The 24,178-nt window shown below is 41.8% G+C and overlaps 3 protein-coding genes across 3 annotated transcripts; all 3 read right to left on the bottom strand.

The window, feature by feature from the left end:
* Positions 1–5,992: 5,992 nt before the first annotated feature.
* LOC130163852 (basic salivary proline-rich protein 1-like) lies at positions 5,993–7,077 on the bottom strand. Its single transcript, XM_056368283.1, has 2 exons — positions 7,054–7,077; positions 5,993–6,964 (listed from the first exon to the last, which is right to left on the bottom strand). The coding sequence occupies exons 1-2, from the start codon at positions 7,075–7,077 to the stop codon at positions 5,993–5,995; spliced, it is 996 nt and encodes a 331-aa protein (XP_056224258.1).
* A 3,037-nt stretch (positions 7,078–10,114) lies between these two features.
* Positions 10,115–12,062, bottom strand: LOC130163851 (4-galactosyl-N-acetylglucosaminide 3-alpha-L-fucosyltransferase 9-like). The gene has a single exon (XM_056368281.1). The coding sequence runs from the start codon at positions 12,060–12,062 to the stop codon at positions 10,947–10,949; it is 1,116 nt and encodes a 371-aa protein (XP_056224256.1). The 3' UTR covers positions 10,115–10,946.
* A 9,862-nt stretch (positions 12,063–21,924) lies between these two features.
* On the bottom strand, positions 21,925–23,872 carry LOC130163850 (4-galactosyl-N-acetylglucosaminide 3-alpha-L-fucosyltransferase 9-like). The gene has a single exon (XM_056368280.1). The coding sequence runs from the start codon at positions 23,870–23,872 to the stop codon at positions 22,757–22,759; it is 1,116 nt and encodes a 371-aa protein (XP_056224255.1). The 3' UTR covers positions 21,925–22,756.
* Between the last annotated feature and the right edge of the window lie 306 nt (positions 23,873–24,178).

The raw sequence follows: 24,178 nt of genomic DNA, 5'->3' as shown, positions 1-24,178 counted from the left end.
ACTTAAGACCTTACCTCCGACCATGCGCCAAGCAGTAATCTCTGTAATTCTCAAAAAAGGAAAAAACCCTCGAGTGCAATTCATTCCGCCCAATTTCTCTCCTTAACACGGATGCAAAAATCCTTGCCAAAGTTCTGGCACGTCGACTGGAAGATGTTCTTCCTTCCATTATATCACCTGACCAAACAGGTTTTATTAAGAATCGTTACTCTTTTTTCAATGTCAGACGCCTTTTTTTTTTTTTTTTTAAAGTATATTTTTTTGGGCTTTTTATGCCTTTAATGGACAGCACAGTGGAGAGTGACAGGAAACAGGGAGGCAGAGAGAGGGGGAATGACATGCAGCGAAAGGCCGTCCGATGCGGGATTCGAACCGGGGCCAACTGCAGCGAGGACTGTAGCCTCTACACATGGGGCGCCTGCTTAAACCACTACGCTACACGACGCCCCAGAGGCCTTTTTAATGTCCTTTATAGCCCCTCTCCACCTGGTGTGCCAGAGGTCGTCCTCTCACTTGATGCTGAAAAGGCATTCGACCGGGTGGAGTGGGGCTATCTTTTCAGCACACTGGAGAGGTTTGGTTTGGCAATAAATTCATATGATGGATCAGACTTTTATATGCTTCTCCAGTGGCTGCTGTTCGTACTAATAATAATTTGTCCCCTTTTTTCGAGCTTAAACGTGGTACAAGACAGGGATGCCCCATGTCACCGCTTCTTTTTGCAGTTGCAATGGAACCGCTAGCACAAAGTCTCGCTTTATGCAGATGACATGCTGCTATATATATCACAACCCCTTTCGGGTCTTCCTAAGCTAATGGTCTTACTAACAGAATTTGGCAAACTATCCGGCTACAGGGTCAATGTTCAAAAAAGTGAGCTGATGCCTGTTGGCACTAGTAATGATGAGACATCCTTAAATTCACTCCCCTTTAAAATTAGCCCCAAAAAAATTCAAATACCTCGGCATATGGATTACAGATAAACATAAAGATCTTTATGCTGCTAACTATCAGCCCCTGTTATCAAACTTAAATCAACGAATGATGGGATCCCCTCCCTTTCTCTCTGGTTGGAAGAATTAATACAGTAAAAATGAATATACTGCCCAAGTTTTTATATATATTTCAGTGCCTTCCCCACTTTTTAACTAAGTCTTTTTTTTTACCAAATTAAATAATCAGATATCAAGTTTCATTTGGAACAAAAAAACGCCCCGGATACAAAGAAGTGTACTTCAGAAACCTCGCTCAATGGGAGGGATGGCACTCCATAATTTCTTGTATTACTATTGGGCGGTTAACATTCGAGTATTGTTATATTGGATGTGTAACGATAATGAAAACACTGACAATGAATGGCTAAATCTGGAGGGGGCATCTGTAAATTCCACTTCTTTAAAAGCCTTACTGTGTTCTAAGTTGCCATTTATACAGCCCATTTCTAACTTTACCTCTAACCCGGTTGTTTTGCACTCAATCAAGATCTGGAACCAATTTAGAAGATCCTTTGCATTTACAGATCTATCTCAGGCTACACCAATTGCAATGAATCATATTGTAGCGTCCACCAGGACGTGTAGGAAGGACAAGCGAAGCGTTATCCAATTTAACAGTTTTATTACTGAACAGGATGGGTTACTGTCGGCTGTAACCACGCCAAAACAACAAACTCACCGGCATTAACTGTGCTCCAGCTCAACAACAAAGTTCTCCTTCTCTCTAGCTCTCTCTCACTCCCCTGCACGCGCATACTCTCATACCTCATGCACTCGCACCCCTCCCCTACCTGTTCCACACCCACAGACCTGGCATTTACACAGAACATCTGAACATGTACAACATAATACAGGAACATTACTGCAGGGTCGCTACAATATGTTTGTTCCATCATTAATAGATGGGGTCTTTGATATGTGGTCCAGAAGAGGTATAGTATCACTGTATGATCTGTATATTGATGGCAGCTTTGCCTCCTTTGAACAGTTGGTACAAAAATATCACATTCCCAAATCGGAATTTTGTATTCTCAAACTTTAAATGTTCTCCCTTACGTCCTCCAACTGGTCTGCTGGACTCAATTTTTGATTGTAAACTATTCAGAAAATGAACTATTAGCACTATATACGAAACACTGTATTCTCATAACTTGATGCCTTTGGAACTCCTCAAAAATAAATGGGAGACAGATTTAAATGAGCAAATCACAGACGACACTTGGCACAAAATAATACAGGGAATTTTTTCGTCTTCCAATTGTCTTAGGCATGCTGTCATTAGGGCCACGGGTGCTCAGCTCCGAGGCACTCCTCTACAGCTAGAATAGCTGAGAGGAGTGCCTCGGGGCGGCAGCAATACCTGTCTCACTCTCATTGACACCTAATGTAATCGTCTTTTTTTTTCAAAAGAATCTCACTCTGTCTTCGCACTGAGCTTCCTCACTCATTTTAAGGAATATCTGAATAAAATAGAGACTGTAGAAACTTCTGGCTTCAGTGTCTGTCACGGTGTTTTCAGTTTTTGAAAAGAAGTAACGGTTTTCTCATAATTTGCAGTTGTTTGAAGCCATGTAGAAGCCAAATTCTGGGCAGATTTTCACATTGCACATGGCAACGGCAGCTCCTGACCTGTGTGCGTGCGTGCGTGCGCCTAGCAACCAGATAACCAACTCTCCAAGCTCTGCTAGCTTTACATTAGCTGCATGTTAGGTCTTAAATTACATTTAGTTAGGTCTTAAATATGTAAGTCCATTTACTGTTTCCTTCGTTGCTTTTTGTTTTGTTTTGTTAAAAGAGTGAATGAAGTTGTGACGGTCTCTGCAAGAAAGTGTCTTTTTTGACATATTTTTAAAATCTAATGTCAGTTACTGTTACAGGTCTATTATACACTGGTAACACATTTTGTACCCTCTGGGGTTCCTCGCGTCCAAAAAAGGACACACAAAGAAAATGCTATAAAATCATCATATATCAATATTTTTTTCTGCTTTTTTTGCATAAATCTCTTAAACCACTTCAGTTCTGCTCAAACCTATCAAATGTTTATTAGTTTTCGGGATTTTAACCCTTTAAATGCCAGTTTGAAGACATGTTGCCTCTTGTTTTATTAAAAAAAACAACACAGAATATGAGATATTTCCCACATAATACATGATGGAGGGATGTGACATTGTTTTATATCAGAGTCTTTTATATCAAGACATTTCTCAAAACCAGAGTATGATCAGGGTGACTTTTGAACACTGGAAATAAATCATGTACTCATCCCGGCAGTAGCCCCCGTGGCACTCAAAATTTCCCTGGAATTTTCTAGTTCAGTTTAAAATTGTACATCGACTGCACTGGTCTAAAGTTAGACTCTCTAAGATCAATGCTGATATAGACCCCACATCTGGATCCAGCCACTCTCTTACACATGTTCTGGACATGTCCAAAGCTTTGCACTTCCTGGCAGCCCATATTTGAGACCTTTTCTAAGATCTTGCGAAAAGGCTTGTACCATCTCCATTTGTTGCGCTTTTTGGTGTAACCCAGATAGACTCCCATCTTGAGAAGTGGGAAAGAATAATAGTGGCTTTCTGCTCTCTGCTAGCTAGGAGACTGATATTATTGAAATGGAAAGACCCAGCACCTCCAACATACAGTCATTGGGTTAGGGAAATCATGTACCATATCAAGTTGGAGAAGATCAGATACACAATCAGGGGGTCTACTAAAAAATGTTATAACATTTGGCACCCTTTCTTAATGTTTGTTGAAGATATGGAGGCAGACAATATAATACTGTAAACCTCTACTGTTGTCCTCTGTCATCATTATTATTATTATGTTTCTTATTCTCTTTTTTTTCTTTTTTTTATCTGGCTATGTAAATTCAGTATTTTGAACTATGTATTTTATACTGTGAACTCTGTAAGTCTGGTATTTGTGTGTGTGTGTGTGTATGTGTGTGTGTGTGTGTGTGTGTGTGGGGGGGGGATTTATGGTCCGGCCTTTTTTTTTTTCCCCCTTTCCCTGTGTGTTCCGTTGGACCTATGTTAAATTGTAAACTATAATTTGTAAAACTGAATAAAAATACCTTGATCAAAAAAATGGTTAAATTAACTTCAAACTGTATAACTGACTCTGATCACAGCTACAACCATGCAACATGAAATTTGGATAAGAGAGTTGTTGGGACTCATCATTCAAGATACCAAATGTTTCTTTGCTCCACTGGACAAAGGATTAGATTACATGAGCTAGGAAGGGGGGAGGAAGTAGGTGACAGGAGGATGTTAGCTAAACTGACATCCATCATGAACAATAACTCTCACCCTCTGCATGACACTCTAGGGTCTCCGAGTAGCTTCTTCAGCAGCAGACTTTTACATCCTCGCTGTAAGAAGGAGAGGTTCCGCAGGTCCTTCATTCCAGCAGCTGTCAGACTCCACAACTCCTGCTCTTCCTGACCATGTGCAAACTTGAACTTTTTCATGTACATATCGTGTGTATTGTGTATATTGTATTTATTAGTGTATATTTGGTGTATTTTTGATGTTTATTCTATAGATGTTTATTTTTCTGCTGTGGTAAATGAATTTCCCAGCTGTGGGATTAATAAAGTTAATCTAATCTAATCTAATCTAACAAAGAAACTCACACCTTCCCTCTCACACACACTAGGTGGTCTCAGCGGCCATTTTGAGTAGTTTCTTTGTTTACCGCCATCTTGTGTAGTCTTCTTTGTTCAGGTCATGTGGTCACAGTGATCACTTTGAATCGGCCATCTTGCCTTTGTCTGTGTCCCCACAGACACACACACACACACACATACCCTTATACACACACATACACACACCTGTATATACTAGATTAGACATTGTGTTTTACTCGGCTCCATTGTAAATAAATGCCTATAAGTGTAACTACTGGTGTGTTTAATGTTGCACAAGCGTGAATATTGCCAACCTCTACTTGGTAGAATCCCAATCCTTCAACTTTAACTTACTGTTGATATGGTAATTTGGTTATAGTTAGTAAGCTAATGGTTAATCAGAGTTCCAGATTAAAAGTTAAAAGATTTTAAAGTTATTATTTAATATTAATATTTTTAATATTAAAACTTTGTTTATATGTTTTATGATAGCCAATAAATTGATAAACAACCTAAATCCAACATATTTGGTGTCCAGCTCATGAGGTAGAGCTCAGACCCAACAGAGGATAGTGGGGCAGATAGGCAAACTGAGGCAAAATGAGAAGAGGTGATGGAATTGATGCATGTTATTCTGGGAGGCACACGGTAAATTTGCACATCAGAGTCTCAACTGATACATGTTTTAAAGAACACCCATGGAGGGGTGGACAACACATAATTTTTTTTCATCATTCAATCCTGCAAATGATTGCAGTATGATGAAATTGAATTCAAATGTCTATGAGGATGACATTAAGTGATACGATTTTATATTCAAATTGTCAAAGATCAACTTTACCATGACATTGCTCTGAAAATACAATTCTGGCCATTATTCAATGCTCTAACTTAGGAACAGAAGGGGAAGTAGGGACCATATTTCCTGCAATTGGCTGGTTGATAGAGCAGTAATTCTAGTTTTGACAGGCTGATAAGGTGTGGTTGTGATGAACTGAACCAGAATGATCAGAGCGAGCAGGTGTGAGCAGGATGGAAATCTGAGGAGGGTGATTGAAAACACAGAGTTAAACACGAGAGAAGTACAAACTTGAGCTTAAGTTTGGCCCGTAGTTTCAGTGCCACGCTGGTGAATTGAACAATCTGGCAAAAAGAGGACTCTGACCTGGAGGACCCTGACGAGTCCCCTTTCTGGGGAACTCGCCTTGCTATTTTCAGGGGATTTCGTGGAGGCCACAGGCGAGGAGATCATGCTTCCCGTCGCCATGGGGAGGCTCGGCCTCGGCCAGCTTCCAGCCCAAGCCCCAGCTACCCCGGTGTCCAGAGCCTCTACTCCCCTGTGGGCAGGAGCCTTCACCAACTACCCTGGCTGACGCATCAGCTGTTCCAGCGTCGGGGGTTCCAGTTGGTGTTTCGTCGGCTCCTGCCCCACTTCCCGGGTCGACCATCCCGGCCGGCGCATCAGCTGTCTCAGCGTCGGGGGTCCTGGTCGATTCCTCCCTAGCTCCTGAATTAGGTGGGCTGGACAAAGTCTCCCCTGCTCCTCGTGTCCTGTCGGCGGTCCAGCTGACTCCTGACTCTGGTTCCTGGTCAGTGGTCTGGCCAATCCCTGCTCCCCGTTTCCTGTCGGCGGTCCGGCCGGTTCCTGTCCCTCCTGTGGTGTCGGCGGCCACTGCTCCGTGTTCCCCGGCGGCGTCGATAACTGTTCCCGTCTTTCCTGTGGTGTCAACGGCCGCTGTTTCGTGTTGTCCAGCGGCATCGACGGTTCCTGGTGTGACGTCACCACCTCTCCTGGTTCCTGATGTGATGTCACCGCTTCTCCTGGCTCCAGCCGTGACGTCACCTCCGCTCGTGGTTTCTGCCAGGGCGCCACCGCCATTGATTCTTGCCCTGATTCAGCCCACATGGCTCTTGGTGTCGTTGACTCCTGCCGGGGCGCCGCCTCCGGTGGCCTCTGCCTCTGTGCCGCCTCCGGTGGCCCCTGACTCTGTGCCGCCTCCAGTGGTCCGGCCGATCCCTGTTCCTCGTGTCCTGACGGCGGTCCAGCTGACTCCTGCCCCTGGTACCAAGTCGGCTCCTGGTCACCCTCCAGAGGGGCGACGCCATCCTCTGGCTCGACCTCCGCAGAGACCCCGTCTTCGCCACTGTCCTCCTGCTCGCCCTCCAGAGGGGCGACGCCATCCTCCGGCTCGACCTCCGGAGATACCCTGTCTCCCCCGCCGGCCTCCAGAACGGCTCCGTCCGTTTGCCCGACCTCCGGGTCGCCCCACTGAACTGCCCAGCCTGTCCATAAGGCCTCCGAGCCGTCTACCTGAGTTGCCCTGTGTTGCCCCTGAGCATCAGAAGATGCTGTACACTGGCCCCTGGATTTCTCCTCCCGCACGAGTTTGTGTTTTTGTTAAGGGTCGTCTGGAATCTGACCCTTAAGTGGGGGGGTATTGTCATGGTTTGCTATGGCAGACACCTTTTTGTTAGTTTTGTTTGGAGTTTTTGCACTTCCTGTTTTATTTTGTAATTTGTTTCCTTGTGTCAGTGTTTTGCTTCCTGTCTTGGTCCTGTGTCTGTGTGGTGATTGTCTGCCCCACCCTAATGTGTTTCACCTGTGTTCAATCACCCTTGCCTCCTTTGTGTATATAGTCCTTGTGCTCTCCTTTGTCTGTGTTGGTTCGTCTGTTTAGTTCAGGGTTTGTTCACGTCGTCTGTTCATGTCTGTATTTTGGTTAATAAACCTGTCTGCACCGTTCCCCAAAGTGTTGGCTGCATTTGGGTCCTACTTACGTCTAAACCCTTGACATGTTGTTTGACAGGAAAGCCAGATGAGATATTACACAGAGACAATAAATGACAAAGAAACTGACATTGATTACTAAACTTTGTGGCCCAAACAGCACTACAAGGGGCACGGGCACAGGAAAAAATAAAGTGGGTGGTCAATATGTTGAATAAGTTTGGTGTAGAGTTGTATGTGAATTTGTAGTTATGGAAACTAAACTACTAAATAAATAATTTAAATTGAGTGTTTTAGCCCAATTCTAAAACTGGCTCATTGCTGTGTGTATGGAAATCACATGCAAACATCTCATGTCTGTATGGCATGGAGACAGTGCAGCATCCTGCAGGAAAGGATGCAAATAAGATCTGTGAGCAAAACAAGCCCCAACAGTGAACACCTGACCCAATCTATGACCCGAGTGTACACCAGATCATGGTCCAGGCTTAAAAAAACTACTGGAATAATCATATCATAAACCATGGAATACAGATCTTTCACTATTTCATCCTGGAATATAAGAGGTCTGAGGTTGACTGCTTTTGCTATAGAGCAGAATCCCAGACTTTACCAAAGAAAATTGTAAACTCTGACATCATTGTTCAACAAGAGTATGTAAAACTGCATGTAAGACTCAGCACTTCACAATGTGTATGATGCATTAAAATAAGCACAACTGAAGTAGAGACCCCTGGACAATTCTTTTTCTCTGTTTTTACACAAGTTGTTAGGTCTTATTTTTCACCGTGCACCGTTCTCTGTGATTCATGTTCACCATTGACTTGGGACTGAACATGTTTACTACTAATCTGTATAAATACTTTTTTCAAGGTACACAAATGAGCTGAATGAAGTCCATCAGAACATTTTAATTCTGACATGAACTTGTTTGGACCCTTTTCCCTCTGACCTTGTGTCTCTTATTAGGTTTCTCAGGGCCCTTTGGTGCCACTCAGCTGTGGCACAACATCATCCAGGCCCTGCAAACCCAGGTGGAGGTGCGCCGCTGTAGGAGGCATCTACGTGTTCATGCCGAATGTTTCACAGGCTCAGACGCTGTGGATGCCGTCCTCAGTTACTTGATGCAGAATGTGGTGTTTTGCAAAAGTGAAGTATCTCGCCTCAAAGCTGCTCGACTCTGCCAGGCTCTGATGGAGGCAAAGGTGTTTGAAACGGTGGGCACAAAGCTGTTTCGCAGAGACAAGGAAGTGGCCTTTGAGGACAGCAGCTGTAGCCTTTACCGTTTTCTGGAATATAAAGTGTTACCCGGCTCCTCCATGAAGGAGTGCAGAAGTGACACAGAAAACATGCCACCAGATGAGCCAGAGATTAAGAGGAAAAAGAGCTCCAGGTTGGTTGTACATTTCATCACTAATTCTGCTCAGTATGGAGGACTTGTTGCAAAATGCTAAATCTGTCCATTGGTGAATATTCAGTTACAAAGCAGAGCAGAGAGATACACAGATATTCAAAATATTGTCCCATTTTCGTTCATGTTTGAGTGAAAATTAAGTTTAATTTTGAGGTGAGTGTTTAATAATAGACCATCAACCTGCGACCTTCTGTGTCACCAGCTTTAAACACAACCTCGACCTCTTCTGCCTTTCTGTCCAAGGCTGGTAAGACTGAGCTAGTCTCTCAGTATCTGCCAGTACGATGGGTTCCCTATACAGGGAGCTGTATAAGCTGTACAACATTTACATGATTGATTTGAACTTGGTCCCTTCTTTGACAGTGGTGGACGAGGTCTGGAAGCAGCAGACACTGCTGCAGCTGCTGCAGATAGGCACACTTATACACTAGGCACAGAAAAACAGACAACGGGCCCAGACATGTACATTAATCAAACACATAATGTGTTATGACCGCGGTCATATTATTGTAGTTGGTCTGTTGTGTATTTGTGTGTGTGCCCTGTGTTTCTGTTTTCTTATTGTATGCAAATAGGTGTGTGCCGCCGCCGTGCCGTCATTGGTCAAAAGGCTCTGCGTCCTGGTCGGTGATTGGCTGCAGCCTCTGGTCACCTGACATATAAGGAGCCAAGATGGCCGCCGGCTCGCTTTCGTTCTCCTCTTCTCCCAACTGGCCACACCTTTGCAGCGATTCAGTTTTGTGTAGTTCGTAGATTCATTTGAGTAGTAAGGGTGGGCTGCCAGTTTTGTTTCTCTGGTTTTCTCTTGTTTATTTAGTTAGGGAGGTGAGTTTGTTGTTATTTGTTTTTCTTTGGTTAGATTAGTTGTTTATTTTCCAGACAGGGTTATTATGTTTATTATGTTGGCCTTAGTCCACCCTGAAACCTAAAGTCAGTGATTATTTTTTATATGTTCACTTAAAGCTTTTATGTAAATAAATCACTTTCTTTATATTTAAACCGATCTTTGTTGTGGCTACTTGGGACTTGGGGAAGATGGGGCCAGTTTATGTTGTGTCCTAGGCCCCCCTAGACTGGGGCATAACATATGCAAACATTGAAACAAAACAACATCAGGTGGCTGCTACTTGATTAAAGTGCTGTACTTAAGAGACTCTGGCAGAAGCCGTGGCTCATCCCACGCTGGCCTTTTCCAGGTGGGCAAGGAAGGGGTGCCAAATGGTCAAAACCCCTATAATTAGGTCAGTCCTCAAAAAAACCCCTGAGTTTTTCCATCTGTGTGACTGAGAACATGTCAGCTATCCATCTTTGAGAGGAAGGAGGAATCTGCGATTTCCATTCTCACAAGATTCCCCCAAAGTGAGAGTCAGTTGTGTGGCTTTAGGGAGGTGTGCAGTGGGTTGCGAGCAGCCAAGAATGGTAAGTTCAGCTTCTGGTTGGAAAAGTCCCGTATAGGCCTTGGAATACCGATCAAAAATTTTACACAGTAGACATTTTGACTTGTAACATTTTATTCAAGTGACTCAGTAAGCCGTGACAGTTGAGCCAACATACACAACACCAGCACCTGTAACTGAAGCAGCTAAGTCAGCCATCATTGTTTTAATATGTATTATGATCTGCCTTTTGCCATTTATGTGATTTTCTCACTGTGACATGTCAAAGTAGCCACTAGATGGTGTCATAGTCTCTGCGATTGCTATTTGCAATCGAGTTTACTAGGGATGAACTAGGAGATGCTTCTTTGTAGATAAAAATGTGCAGCTCAAGCACAAGTTTGTATTAGCAAAGTTGATATATAAGTGGCAACTGGGATTAAAAATACCCTGTTTGAACTTCCACCTTCCCAGTAGCAAATTGCACACTTCTCTCACCGATGGATGGTCCCAATTACCCCCACCCTCTGATCTACCCCACTTGTTATATTATCACGTTCTTTGTCTTTATATTACTTCACCGAAAAAAAAGAAAAAAAGTATGTTTTATGACAGCTTTACCACAAGCCACAATCAATGTGGAATCAATGTGATCATAATGGAAAATCATTCTCATGTTTGTAGAAACCACAGACAATTCAGGTGAAGCGACTTAAGTCTTTTACTTTGAGCCCATACTTGTCAGTGTCCCAGACTGAAAGGTAATTTGGCAGATGCTGTTTTTGTTAGAGTACTATTAATCCCAGTACCATTTGTTAAGATCATGTAAAGCTTGGTATCTTCTGTTCTTTTGTAAGTAACTACAAGTCCTGCATGCATTTTCTTGGCCAAACCTAAACCATTGAACTTCATACCTGTTTTTCCAATTGAAGTATTTCATGTATTCAGTAATATTTCGTTCAAGGTAAAGTATCCTCTCTGCCAACTCCTTTGGAGTGGAAAAGTCATCGACATGAATGAAAGAATCCGCTGGGGTGTGGTCCTCATAATCTTGTCTTGGAGGTCCCAAAACTATTGGTACACTTCCTAGCTTCAGAGGACGATATAACTTCTCTGTAATATAGTGTTTGTGAATAGAGTTTTCAAAGGAGAGGTAGAATTTACAACTAGACACTATCTTCATATAGTTTCCATAACTCACACGTTGGCCAAAAGCCCTCCCGTAAGTGTTTATCTGGACATGTTTTTTCAGTTCATTGTAGAACTGAACTCTTCTGAAGTTCGGATTCCAGTGGCTCACAATCCAACAGACCAACTTGTCCTTTGGTGGCAGTTCAAAACCCTCAATGCCAGATGATAGTGGCAACAATTGCCCATAAGGCACAGGAATATTTGAATCGGGGCGATAATTGCATGTCAAGTTGAATAAGTGATTGATTTCAGGGATTGGACGAGAGAATGTAGGTGACTCCATATTAAACCACACCCATTTCTGAAACCAGGGACGTTGCTCTTTCGGTAAAGATGCAACCTTTAAGCTCCTGTGGTGGAAGATGACCCCGTTGGCTTTATGGTAGAGAGACTTGTCAACTGTCAAGTTGCATCTGATATTGAATATATTGCAGTTGAGATCAAACTTGTTGCCAAATGGCCACATCCAGATCAACAGAAGAGTGTCGAGCTCAGCGTCCTCTGATGCAGCCTGGACCCTCTGGTTGTCATTATGAAGTGAGTTGATGTGCTGGTCTGCTGAATGGTTCGAGACCTGGGCCTGTGTTTCCTTTGCACACAGATATGTGGGGAAATTGATTTCAGGCTTGTAGTATACAAAGAAAAGGACTAGGACACACACTGCCAGCAGGCAGCTGAAGGCAACCTTGTGCAGGGAGGGCCTGTAGAAGCTTGAGGACATGGTTCACCTTTGGAGAGAAAATAGATCTGGTTATTGTAGACAGAACATTTGATCTGACAATACATTATGTTGTCAGGTGTCCTATGGGCAACCACTGTAATAGCAAAGCAAAAAAAATAAATTTTATCATGCAAAGTGAATTCATAATGATACCAAAGTTATGAGCCTTATATTTTAATTAAAATAGATATATTGTTATGTGTTAATTTAACTGCTACATATGTGCAGGGTAACCCGTGAGCCAGAGAAAATCTTAACACATCAGGATGGCAAGAGGCCAATGATGTTCCTAAAGCAGGTTATTCCAGTTAAACAATAGCTTTATGAAGAGGAGTAAATGACATTATTTTAACCCTAATGTTCGACACGTCCTTTCAACATTTAAAAAGTGAGATGTGCTTTAAAAGTAATAAGTAAAATCATATAATCAATCTCTTCCACCTAACACCAGAAGTTATAGCGGTACTATAGTAAGTGAGAAATACTGGAGCTAAAATTCCATTCACTTTCATTATTTCATATTTAGTTATCGTTCTTATTTTTTTAACTTTTTGTCAGATTTCTGATGAATCCTCGTCTGATATCAACCATCTGAAGCAAAAACCACTGGACGTGTAGTTTACTGATGTACTCGACGAGCTTAATGAAATGTTCAACTGATGTCTGGAGAGGGTTGCACATATGGAAAAAGACTTTGTTCAGCACAATGGACAAGAGATAGTTAGAATTTCTCACAGGCATGATACAGACAGCTCTGTACTTTTAACTTTGAAAATATCTGATGAAATGACCTAAAATTTTACCACCATTAGAGTCAATTGAGGCAAAGCAAATATTCTAATTAGAAACATAGACCAGCAATCTCACCTTCAAGAAAAAAAAACGCAGGTAAAAAAAAATACTGCAGAACTTCTGCTGATGGTACAGATCCTGTGAATGTGGCATTTACAAAGTAGTGTCCCCTTATGTTTTTTTTTGGGCCTCAAATGTCCTTCATCATTTCATAAGCTGGTACTTCACTGTAGTGGCAAGAAGTTTAGTCACCGGACTTTATATCGATGCTTTCAGGGCAGGGACAACATTTGAAACCAGATTCTACTCTCATCTAAAGCAGGAGCGATAACACTCCTCGCTGTAGGGAAACACCTACTTTTATATTTACCTCATACAATGACGAATGCAAATAGGACACCATGTTAGAGAGACACAAGACATGAGATGTTATTTTGCAAATAGAGAATGTTATTAATCAAATTCATCTTTTGTGTAAGCAGGTGGAGACAGAGTTTCTAACCATGAATGTGTAACATAAATTTGTCTGTTTTGAACAGCACAGGGACATAATGTTCATCCAATCCTGATCACCGCAAAAACTCTTTCTGCTCTCATACACAAGCAAACAAGAATTACCACTCAGCAGTTGAATGCCTCTCTGTTTCAAGAAATATGTTCACAACCTCCCTTTCTTGAGTTACAGCATTGAAGAGTGGAATATTTTTTATGATGTCACAGCAAAGTTAATCACAGATTTTATTTTATTTTTTTATTTCAACATGTAAATGCAAAATGTTTGAGCAATTTTTGATTAATACTGAGAGCCTACAAAAAAAACAACAAAAAAACAGATAGTTGGTAAGATAAAATATCTTTGTTGTCTTGTTATTTTTTGGCAAATGTTTGAATGTTGAATGCCTCTCAGTTTCAAGAAATATGTTCACAACCTCCCTTTCTTGAGTTACAGCATTGAAGAGTGGAATAATTTTGCAGAACATTATGATGTCACAGCAATGTTTACCTTTAAACAATTGGATAAAAGATATTGCCACTTCATCATTTTATCCTAATAAACATTTGTGTTTGTGTCTGAATTCTTGAGTTAGGGCCAAAAATGTGTTTTGTGAGGTCTCACCAGGAAGGGGGTTGCTAGGATTTCAAGACATTGGTGGGTTAGCTCAGACCTTTGTAGCAGGGTCCAGGGGGATCCAGGGAATCACTGATTTTTTTATCCTTTTTTTTTAGCATGTAAATGTGCAATTTTTGATTAATACTGAGAGCTACAAAAAAAACAAAAAAAACCCTAGATAGTTGGTAAGATGAAATATCTTTGTCCTTTTTTATGCTTAGCTGAATGAAGCAGTTTTTTTTTGGCAAATGTTTTTGACAAACAGGGTGAACAAGAAGTTAAGCATTAGCAAGTTCTATCACAACACAGCACAGGTATCTGTTCTCACCCTGTAATTACAAGGTGACGATGTACATCTGCTCCATTTCCAACTTAAACATATCAAACATTACAGGGACAACGCCCATCAGGTGTTATAACAACAGACCCAAGACTGACTGTTTGGTTTGGATCTATCTCAAACATCATTGTCCCCTTATTAAATTCAAAATGGTTAAATTAACTAACAGATCAAATACTGGAATTAGATATGTTATACAGCCATCAACCATCTGCTGACAGCGAAAAAACGTCTTTCTTTGCAGACCGAATTTGATATCCTATCAACACGACAGGCTGAATATCTCCTCTCCAAATCTACACAGGGATGCTATGAACATGGGGAAAAAATTGGACGAATTCTTGCACATCAGTTACGACAAAGAACTGCCAATCAGATTATACCTGCAATCAATGATGAACAAGGTTCAAAGTGTACAGATAGCCTCAAAATTAACTCCTGTTTTCAAAATTTCTAGAGAAAGACTTCTCTGCCCTGGAAATAATATCTGCAATCAGATCTATGCAAAGCGGCAAGTCACCAGGGCCGGACGGATATCCGACAGATTTCTTCAAAAAATTCTCAGACCAACTTGCCCCTTTACTAATGTCAGTTTTTTCAAGAATCACTTTCACTTAAGACCTTACCTCCGACCATGCGCCAAGCAGTAATCTCTGTAATTCTCAAAAAAGGAAAAAACCCTCGAGTGCAATTCATTCCGCCCAATTTCTCTCCTTAACACGGATGCAAAAATCCTTGCCAAAGTTCTGGCACGTCGACTGGAAGATGTTCTTCCTTCCATTATATCACCTGACCAAACAGGTTTTATTAAGAATCGTTACTCTTTTTTCAATGTCAGACGCCTTTTAATGTCCTTTATAGCCCCTCTCCACCTGGTGTGCCAGAGGTCGTCCTCTCACTTGATGCTGAAAAGGCATTCGACCGGGTGGAGTGGGGCTATCTTTTCAGCACACTGGAGAGGTTTGGATTTGGCAATAAATTCATATGATGGATCAGACTTTTATATGCTTCTCCAGTGGCTGCTGTTCGTACTAATAATAATTTGTCCCCTTTTTTCGAGCTTAAACGTGGTACAAGACAGGGATGCCCCATGTCACCGCTTCTTTTTGCAGTTGCAATGGAACCACTAGCACAAAGTCTCGCTTTATGCAGATGACATGCTGCTATATATATCACAACCCCTTTCGGGTCTTCCTAAGCTAATGGTCTTACTAACAGAATTTGGCAAACTATCCGGCTACAGGGTCAATGTTCAAAAAAGTGAGCTGATGCCTGTTGGCACTAGTAATGATGAGACATCCTTAAATTCACTCCCCTTTAAAATTAGCCCCAAAAAAATTCAAATACCTCGGCATATGGATTACAGATAAACATAAAGATCTTTATGCTGCTAACTATCAGCCCCTGTTATCAAACTTAAATCAACGAATGATGGGATCCCCTCCCTTTCTCTCTGGTTGGAAGAATTAATACAGTAAAAATGAATATACTGCCCAAGTTTTTATATATATTTCAGTGCCTTCCCCACTTTTTAACTAAGTCTTTTTTTTTACCAAATTAAATAATCAGATATCAAGTTTCATTTGGAACAAAAAAACACCCCGGATACAAAGAAGTGTACTTCAGAAACCTCGCTCAATGGGAGGGATGGCACTCCATAATTTCTTGTATTACTATTGGGCGGTTAACATTCGAGTATTGTTATATTGGATGTGTAACGATAATGAAAACACTGACAATGAATGGCTAAATCTGGAGGGGGCATCTGTAAATTCCACTTCTTTAAAAGCCTTACTGTGTTCTAAGTTGCCATTTATACAGCCCATTTCTAACTTTATCTCTAACCCGGTTGTTTTGCACTCAATCAAGATCTGGAACCAATTTAGAAGATCCTTTGCATTTACAGATCTATCTCAGGCTACACCAATTGCAATGAATCATATTGTAGCGTCCACCAGGACGTGTAGGAAGGACAAGCGAAGCGTTATCCAATTTAACAGTTTTATTACTGAACAGGATGGGTTACTGTCGGCTGTAACCACGCCAAAACAACAAACTCACCGGCATTAACTGTGCTCCAGCTCAACAACAAAGTTCTCCTTCTCTCTAGCTCTCTCTCACTCCCCTGCACGCGCATACTCTCATACCTCATGCACTCGCACCCCTCCCCTACCTGTTCCACACCCACAGACCTGGCATTTACACAGAACATCTGAACATGTACAACATAATACAGGAACATTACTGCAGGGTCGCTACAATATGTTTGTTCCATCATTAATAGATGGGGTCTTTGATATGTGGTCCAGAAGAGGTATAGTATCACTGTATGATCTGTATATTGATGGCAGCTTTGCCTCCTTTGAACAGTTGGTACAAAAATATCACATTCCCAAATCGGAATTTTGTATTCTCAAACTTTAAATGTTCTCCCTTACGTCCTCCAACTGGTCTGCTGGACTCAATTTTTGATTGTAAACTATTCAGAAAATGAACTATTAGCACAATATACGAAACACTGTATTCTCATAACTTGATGCCTTTGGAACTCCTCAAAAATAAATGGGAGACAGATTTAAATGAGCAAATCACAGACGACACTTGGCACAAAATAATACAGGGAATTTTTTCGTCTTCCAATTGTCTTAGGCATGCTGTCATTAGGGCCACGGGTGCTCAGCTCCGAGGCACTCCTCTACAGCTAGAATAGCTGAGAGGAGTGCCTCGGGGCGGCAGCAATACCTGTCTCACTCTCATTGACACCTAATGTAATCGTCTTTTTTTTTCAAAAGAATCTTACTCTGTCTTCGCACTGAGCTTCCTCACTCATTTTAAGGAATATCTGAATAAAATAGAGACTAACGACACGAACGGACGTAACGGTTTTCTCATAATTTGCAATTGTTTGAAGCCATGTAGAAGCCAAATTCTGGGCAGATTTTCACATTGCCATGGCAACGGCAGCTCCTGACCTGTGTGCGTGCGTGCGTGCGCCTAGCAACCAGATAACCAACTCTCCAAGCTCTGCTAGCTTTACATTAGCTGCATGTTAGGTCTTAAATTACATTTAGTTAGGTCTTAAATATGTAAGTCCATTTACTGCTTCCTTAGTTGCTTTTTGTTTTGTTTTGTTAAAAGAGTGAATGAAGTTGTGACGGTTTCCGCAAGAAAGTGTCTTTTTTTACATATTTTTAAAATCTAATGTCAGTTACTGTTACAGGTCTATTATACACTGTAACACATTTTGTACCCTCTGGGGTTCCTCGCGTCCAAAAAAGGACACACAAAGAAAATGCTATAAAATCATAATATATCAATATTTTTCCTGCTTTTTTTTTTGCATACATCTCTTAAACCACTTCAGTTCTGCTAAAACCTACCTTTATTAATTTTCATGATTTTAACCCTATAAATACCAGTTTGAAGACATGTTGCCTCTTGTTTTATTAAAAAAAACAACACAGAATATGAGATATTTCCCACATAATACATGATGGACGGATGTGACATTGTTTTATATCAGAGTCTTTTATATCAAGACATTTCTCAAAACCAGAATATGATCAAGGTGACTTTTGAACACTGGAAATAAATCATGTACTCATCCTGGCAGTAGCCCCCGTGGCACTCAAAATTTCCCTGGAATTTTCTGGTTTCATTTATCATTCCATATAAGAATTATCATACGATTATTGACATTTTGTTTGGTTTTGATTTGAATTATTTAGTTTAGACACCACACACACAAACAAATGATAACAGGATCCTTATGCCCGTCTGTCCTATATTTCAATGAACAAACTACAGCGTTCTAGATTTGGTCATAACATAATATATATGGAGAATGAAGGACAGGATCCATCACAAATGTTTTTTCTCTCTGGGAAAAGGAAAGAGAAGAGAGGTGTTGTGTCATGGTTTGTTATGGCAGACACCTTTTGTTAGTTTTGTTTGGAGTTTTTGCACTTCCTGTTTTATTTTGTAATTTGTTTCCTGTGTCAGTGTTTTGCTTCCTGTCTTGGTCCTGTGTCTGTGTGGTGATTGTCTGCCCCGCCCTAATGTGTTTCACCTGTGTTCAATCACCCTTGCCTCCTTTGTCTATATAGTCCTTGTGCTCCCCTTTGTCTGTTTAGTTCAGGGTTTGTTCGTGTCGTCTTTTCATGTCTGTATTTTGGTTAATAAGCCTGTCTGCACCGTTCCCCAAAGTGTTGGCTGCATTTGGGTCCTACTTGCCTCTAAACCCTTGACTGAACCAACGAACCAAGAAATGGACCCAGCGGCCTACGCCAGCTTCATGGCTTTTTTGGGGATGCGTCGATCCTCCCAGCCAGCGCCCCTGTCGGTTTCCAGGCCCCTTTGTACGCTAGCTGATCCTTTTTCTGACTCTGACCTGGAGGACTCTGACCTGGAGGACCCTGACGAGTCCCCTTTCTGGGGAACTCGCCTTGCTATTTTCAGGGGATTTCGTGGAGGCCACAGGCGAGGAGATCATGCTTCCCGTCGCCATGGGGAGGCTCGGCCTCGGCCCCAGCCCCAGGTCCCCAGTGTCATGGTTTGCTATGGCAGACACCTTTTTGTTTTGTTTGGAGTTTTTGTCTTTGTTGGTTTGTCTGTTTAGTTCAGGGTTTGTTCGTGTCGTCTTTTCATCTCTGTATTTTTGTTAATAAGCCTGTCTGCACCGTTCCCCCCTGGTCCTGTGTCTGTGTGGTGATTGTCTGCCCCACCCTAATGTGTTTCACCTGTGTTCAATCACCCTTGCCTCCTTTGTGTATATAGTCCTGGTGCTCTTCTTTGTCTGTGTTGGTTCGTCTGTTTAGTTCAGGGTTTGTTCGCGTCGTCTTTTCATCTCTGTATTTTTGTTAATAAGCCTGTCTGCACCATTCCCCAAAGTGTTGGCTGCATTTGGGGTCCTACTTACGTCTAAACCCTTGACATGTTGATTGACAGGAAAGCCAGATGAGATATTACACAGGGACAATAAATGACAAAGAAACTGACATTGATTACTAAACTTTGTGGCCCAAACAGCACTACAAGGGGCACGGGCACAGGAAAAAATAAAGTGGGTGGTCAAAATGTTGAATAAGTTTGGTGTAGAGTTGTATGTGAATTTGTAGTTATGGAAACTAAACTACTAAATAAATAATTTCAATTGAGTGTTTTAGCCCAATTCAAAACTGGGTCATTGCTGTGTGTATGGAAATCACATGCAAACATCTCATGTCTGTATGGCACGGAGACAGTGCAGCATCCTGCAGGAAAGGATGCAAATAAGATCTGAGCAAAACAAGCCCCAACAGTGAACACCTGACCCAATCTGTGACCTGAGTGTACACCAGATCATGGTCCAGGCTTAAAAAAACTACTGGAATAATCATATCATAAACCATGGAATACAGATCTTTCACTATTTCATCCTGGAATATAAGAGGTCTGAGGTTGACTGCTTTTGCTATAGAGCAGAATCCCAGACTTTACCAAAGAAAATTGTAAACTCTGACATCATTGTTCAACAAGAGTATGTAAAACTGCATGTAAGACTCAGCACTTCACAATGTGTATGATGCATTAAAATAAGCACAACTGAAGTAGAGACCCCTGGACAATTCTTTTTCTCTGTTTTTACACAAGTTGTTAGGTCTTATTTTTCACCGTGCACCGTTCTCTGTGATTCATGTTCACCATTGACTTGGGACTGAACATGTTTACTACTAATCTGTATAAATACTTTTTTCAAGGTACACAAATGAGCTGAATGAAGTCCATCAGAACATTTTAATTCTGACATGAACTTGTTTGGACCCTTTTCCCTCTGACCTTGTGTCTCTTATTAGGTTTCTCAGGGCCCTTTGGTGCCACTCAGCTGTGGCACAACATCATCCAGGCCCTGCAAACCCAGGTGGAGGTGCGCCGCTGTAGGAGGCATCTACGTGTTCATGCCGAATGTTTCACAGGCTCAGACGCTGTGGATGCCGTCCTCAGTTACTTGATGCAGAATGTGGTGTTTTGCAAAAGTGAAGTATCTCGCCTCAAAGCTGCTCGACTCTGCCAGGCTCTGATGGAGGCAAAGGTGTTTGAAACGGTGGGCACAAAGCTGTTTCGCAGAGACAAGGAAGTGGCCTTTGAGGACAGCAGCTGTAGCCTTTACCGTTTTCTGGAATATAAAGTGTTACCCGGCTCCTCCATGAAGGAGTGCAGAAGTGACACAGAAAACATGCCACCAGATGAGCCAGAGATTAAGAGGAAAAAGAGCTCCAGGTTGGTTGTACATTTCATCACTAATTCTGCTCAGTATGGAGGACTTGTTGCAAAATGCTAAATCTGTCCATTGGTGAATATTCAGTTACAAAGCAGAGCAGAGAGATACACAGATATTCAAAATATTGTCCCATTTTCGTTCATGTTTGAGTGAAAATTAAGTTTAATTTTGAGGTGAGTGTTTAATAATAGACCATCAACCTGGGACCTTCTGTGTCACCAGCTTTAAACACAACCTCGACCTCTTCTGCCTTTCTGTCCAAGGCTGGTAAGACTGAGCTAGTCTCTCAGTATCTGCCAGTACGATGGGTTCCCTATACAGGGAGCTGTATAAGCTGTACAACATTTACATGATTGATTTGAACTTGGTCCCTTCTTTGACAGTGGTGGACGAGGTCTGGAAGCAGCAGACACTGCTGCAGCTGCTGCAGATAGGCACACTTATACACTAGGCACAGAAAAACAGACAACGGGCCCAGACATGTACATTAATCAAACACATAATGTGTTATGACCGCGGTCATATTATTGTAGTTGGTCTGTTGTGTATTTGTGTGTGTGCCCTGTGTTTCTGTTTTCTTATTGTATGCAAATAGGTGTGTGCCGCCGCCGTGCCGTCATTGGTCAAAAGGCTCTGCGTCCTGGTCGGTGATTGGCTGCAGCCTCTGGTCACCTGACATATAAGGAGCCAAGTAGGCCGCCGGCTCGCTTTCGTTCTCCTCTTCTCCCAACTGGCCACACCTTTGCAGCGATTCAGTTTTGTGTAGTTCGTAGATTCATTTGAGTAGTAAGGGTGGGCTGCCAGTTTTGTTTCTCTGGTTTTCTCTTGTTTATTTAGTTAGGGAGGTGAGTTTGTTGTTATTTGTTTTTCTTTGGTTAGATTAGTTGTTTATTTTCCAGACAGGGTTATTATGTTTATTATGTTGGCCTTAGTCCACCCTGAAACCTAAAGTCAGTGATTATTTTTTATATGTTCACTTAAAGCTTTTATGTAAATAAATCACTTTCTTTATATTTAAACCGATCTTTGTTGTGGCTACTTGGGACTTGGGGAAGATGGGGCCAGTTTATGTTGTGTCCTAGGCCCCCCTAGACTGGGGCATAACATATGCAAACATTGAAACAAAACAACATCAGGTGGCTGCTACTTGATTAAAGTGCTGTACTTAAGAGACTCTGGCAGAAGCCGTGGCTCATCCCACGCTGGCCTTTTCCAGGTGGGCAAGGAAGGGGTGCCAAATGGTCAAAACCCCTATAATTAGGTCAGTCCTCAAAAAAACCCCTGAGTTTTTCCATCTGTGTGACTGAGAACATGTCAGCTATCCATCTTTGAGAGGAAGGAGGAATCTGCGATTTCCATTCTCACAAGATTCCCCCAAAGTGAGAGTCAGTTGTGTGGCTTTAGGGAGGTGTGCAGTGGGTTGCGAGCAGCCAAGAATGGTAAGTTCAGCTTCTGGTTGGAAAAGTCCCGTATAGGCCTTGGAATACCGATCAAAAATTTTACACAGTAGACATTTTGACTTGTAACATTTTATTCAAGTGACTCAGTAAGCCGTGACAGTTGAGCCAACATACACAACACCAGCACCCGTAACTGAAGCAGCTAAGTCAGTGTTCATTGTTTTAATATGTATTATGATCTGCCTTTTGCCATTTATGTGATTTTCTCACTGTGACATGTCAAAGTAGCCACTAGATGGTGTCATAGTCTCTGCGATTGCTATTTGCAATCGAGTTTACTAGGGATGAACTAGGAGATGCTTCTTTGTAGATAAAAATGTGCAGCTCAAGCACAAGTTTGTATTAGCAAAGTTGATATATAAGTGGCAACTGGGATTAAAAATACCCTGTTTGAACTTCCACCTTCCCAGTAGCAAATTGCACACTTCTCTCACCGATGGATGGTCCCAATTACCCCCACCCTCTGATCTACCCCACTTGTTATATTATCACGTTCTTTGTCTTTATATTACTTCACCGAAAAAAAAGAAAAAAAGTATGTTTTATGACAGCTTTACCACAAGCCACAATCAATGTGGAATCAATGTGATCATAATGGAAAATCATTCTCATGTTTGTAGAAACCACAGACAATTCAGGTGAAGCGACTTAAGTCTTTTACTTTGAGCCCATACTTGTCAGTGTCCCAGACTGAAAGGTAATTTGGCAGATGCTGTTTTTGTTAGAGTACTATTAATCCCAGTACCATTTGTTAAGATCATGTAAAGCTTGGTATCTTCTGTTCTTTTGTAAGTAACTACAAGTCCTGCAGGCATTTTCTTGGCCAAACCTAAACCATTGAACTTCATACCTGTTTTTCCAATTGAAGTATTTCATGTATTCAGTAATATTTCGTTCGAGGTAAAGTATCCTCTCTGCCAACTCCTTTGGAGTGGAAAAGTCATCGACATGAATGAAAGAATCCGCTGGGGTGTGGTCCTCATAATCTTGTCTTGGAGGTCCCAAAACTATTGGTACACTTCCTAGCTTCAGAGGACGATATAACTTCTCTGTAATATAGTGTTTGTGAATAGAGTTTTCAAAGGAGAGGTAGAATTTACAACTAGACACTATCTTCATATAGTTTCCATAACTCACACGTTGGCCAAAAGCCCTCCCGTAAGTGTTTATCTGGACATGTTTTTTCAGTTCATTGTAGAACTGAACTCTTCTGAAGTTCGGATTCCAGTGGCTCACAATCCAACAGACCAACTTGTCCTTTGGTGGCAGTTCAAAACCCTCAATGCCAGATGATAGTGGCAACAATTGCCCATAAGGCACAGGAATATTTGAATCGGGGCGATAATTGCATGTCAAGTTGAATAAGTGATTGATTTCAGGGATTGGACGAGAGAATGTAGGTGACTCCATATTAAACCACACCCATTTCTGAAACCAGGGACGTTGCTCTTTCGGTAAAGATGCAACCTTTAAGCTCCTGTGGTGGAAGATGACCCCGTTGGCTTTATGGTAGAGAGACTTGTCAACTGTCAAGTTGCATCTGATATTGAATATATTGCAGTTGAGATCAAACTTGTTGCCAAATGGCCACATCCAGATCAACAGAAGAGTGTCGAGCTCAGCGTCCTCTGATGCAGCCTGGACCCTCTGGGTGTCATTATGAAGTGAGTTGATGTGCTGGTCTGCTGAATGGTTCGAGACCTGGGCCTGTGCTTCCTTTGCACACAGATATGTGGGGAAATTGATTTCAGGCTTGTAGTATACAAAGAAAAGGACTAGGACACACACTGCCAGCAGGCAGCTGAAGGCAACCTTGTGCAGGGAGGGCCTGTGGAAGCTTGAGGACATGGTTCACCTTTGGAGAGAAAATAGATCTGGTTATTGTAGACAGAACATTTGATCTGACAATACATTATGTTGTCAGGTGTCCTATGGGCAACCACTGTAATAGCAAAGCAAAAAAAATAAATTTTATCATGCAAAGTGAATTCATAATGATACCAAAGTTATGAGCCTTATATCTTAATTAAAATAGATATATTGTTATGTGTTAATTTAACTGCTACATATGTGCAGGGTAACCCGTGAGCCAGAGAAAATCTTAACACATCAGGATGGCAAGAGGCCAATGATGTTCCTAAAGCAGGTTATTCC

The sequence above is a fragment of the Seriola aureovittata genome, chromosome 22 (genome assembly GCF_021018895.1).
Source record: "Seriola aureovittata isolate HTS-2021-v1 ecotype China chromosome 22, ASM2101889v1, whole genome shotgun sequence".
Taxonomy (NCBI): domain Eukaryota; kingdom Metazoa; phylum Chordata; class Actinopteri; order Carangiformes; family Carangidae; genus Seriola; species Seriola aureovittata.
This window is presented reverse-complemented; position numbering and strand designations above follow the sequence as displayed.

Excerpts from the sequence above, each read along its gene's own strand:
- LOC130163851 (XM_056368281.1), bottom strand. The coding sequence starts at position 12,062 with ATGTCCTCAAGCTTCTACAGGCCCTCCCTGCACAAGGTTGCCTTCAGC.
- LOC130163852 (XM_056368283.1), bottom strand. The coding sequence starts at position 7,077 with ATGACAATACCCCCCCACTTAAGG. Across the intron at positions 6,965-7,053 it reads CAATACCCCCCCACTTAAGG|GGGCAACACAGGGCAACTCA; the intron begins GTCAGATTCCAG and ends TCTGATGCTCAG.
- LOC130163850 (XM_056368280.1), bottom strand. The coding sequence starts at position 23,872 with ATGTCCTCAAGCTTCCACAGGCCCTCCCTGCACAAGGTTGCCTTCAGC.